The sequence below is a fragment of the Cebus imitator genome, unplaced genomic scaffold, assembly GCF_001604975.1.
Source record: "Cebus imitator isolate Cc_AM_T3 unplaced genomic scaffold, Cebus_imitator-1.0 Scaffold72, whole genome shotgun sequence".
Taxonomy (NCBI): Eukaryota; Metazoa; Chordata; class Mammalia; order Primates; family Cebidae; genus Cebus; species Cebus imitator.
The window spans coordinates 4,673,479-4,674,722 of NW_016107387.1; the positions used below are offsets into that span (position 1 = coordinate 4,673,479).

Below are 1,244 nucleotides of genomic sequence, written 5' to 3' on the forward strand. Positions count from 1 at the left end.
ATTTCACTCTTTTTTGCCCAGGCTGCAGTGCAATGCCGAGATCTCGGCTCACTGCAAACTCCACCTCCCAGGTTCAAGCAATTCTCCTGCCTCAGCCTCCCAAATAGCTGGGATTACAGGCACATGCCACCAGACCCAGCTCATTTTGTATTTTTAGTAGAGATGGGGTTTTACTATGTTGGCCAGGCTGGTCTCAAACTCCTGACCTCAGGTGATCCGCCTGTCTCGACCTCCCAAAGTCCTGGGATTACAGGCATGAGCCACCATGCCTGGCCCATACTATCACTTTTCTAGAAATCAGATCAGGTTCTACAAACATGACGGCAACACAAAGGAAACAGCTTTCAGCAGGAACTTTTGTTTGTGAGCAGTATCAGTCAGAAGCTGCAACTTCGGGTGTAAAATCATGAGAGTCCTTCACTCCCAGTCTGATGGAATGAAAATGAGTTAAAAGAGAAATCAAGAGGAAGAAGGAAGAACAAAGCACATTGCTGCACAGAACTAACAACTTCAAGTGGAGCAGTTCTTCTAAGGAGGCACCTCTGGATAAATTCACAATGAGTGGTTTTCACGGTATTCACCTTGAACCCCATGAATGTGACTTGTCCAGAGGCGATGTACTCTCCTGACTTGGAGATGGCCAAGCAGGAGACATTGTTGTTATGACCCTGCAGGAAATTCTGCTCTTGAGTATTTATTGCCTGAATGAGGACTGTGCAACCCAGAGGATAAATCAGATGCTCCTGGTCAGGATGGCATTTCAGACCAGCAGGCACATGTCCTAAAAGAGAAAGATGAACAGTAATAATAATCAGGTGCAGAAGTGGCTGGGAATTTTCTACTTGAGTACAAAAGACAACATTTTTTTTTTCCTTTGAGACATAGTCTTGCTCTGCTGCTCAGTCTGGAGTGCAGTGGTGCGGTCTCGGCTCACTGCAACTTCTGCCTCCTGGGTTCAAGCGATTCTCCTGCCTCAGCCTCCTGAGTAGCGGGATTACAGGTGCCCGCCACCATGCCTAGCTATTTTGTGTGTGTGTGTATTTTTAGTAGAGACGGGATTTCACCATGTTGGCGAGGCTGGTCTCAAACTCCTGACCTTGTGATTCACCCGCCTCTGCCTTCCAAAGTGCTGGGATTACAGGCATGAGCCACCGCCCCTGGCCAACACTTTTAAAATAACCCTAAGTTCAGCTAAAATAAGTTGGGGGAAATAGGTAATTTTTACTCTTTTTTTTTTTTTTTTT

The 1,244-nt window shown here is 46.3% G+C and overlaps 1 protein-coding gene across 4 annotated transcripts in view; it reads right to left on the reverse strand.

Moving 5' to 3' along the window:
- Positions 1 to 1,244, reverse strand: part of CFAP52 (cilia and flagella associated protein 52) — a 67,011-nt gene that overhangs the window by 52,698 nt on the left and 13,069 nt on the right. For 3 of the 4 annotated variants that reach the window (XM_017531446.2, XM_017531445.2, XM_017531444.2), the window contains exon 2: positions 582 to 781. The exons of the other annotated variant lie outside the window; for it this stretch is intronic. In XM_017531446.2, the coding sequence (XP_017386935.1) occupies positions 582 to 781 (200 nt within the window). The remainder of the gene's footprint in view (positions 1 to 581; positions 782 to 1,244) is intronic. 4 annotated transcript variants of the gene reach the window in all.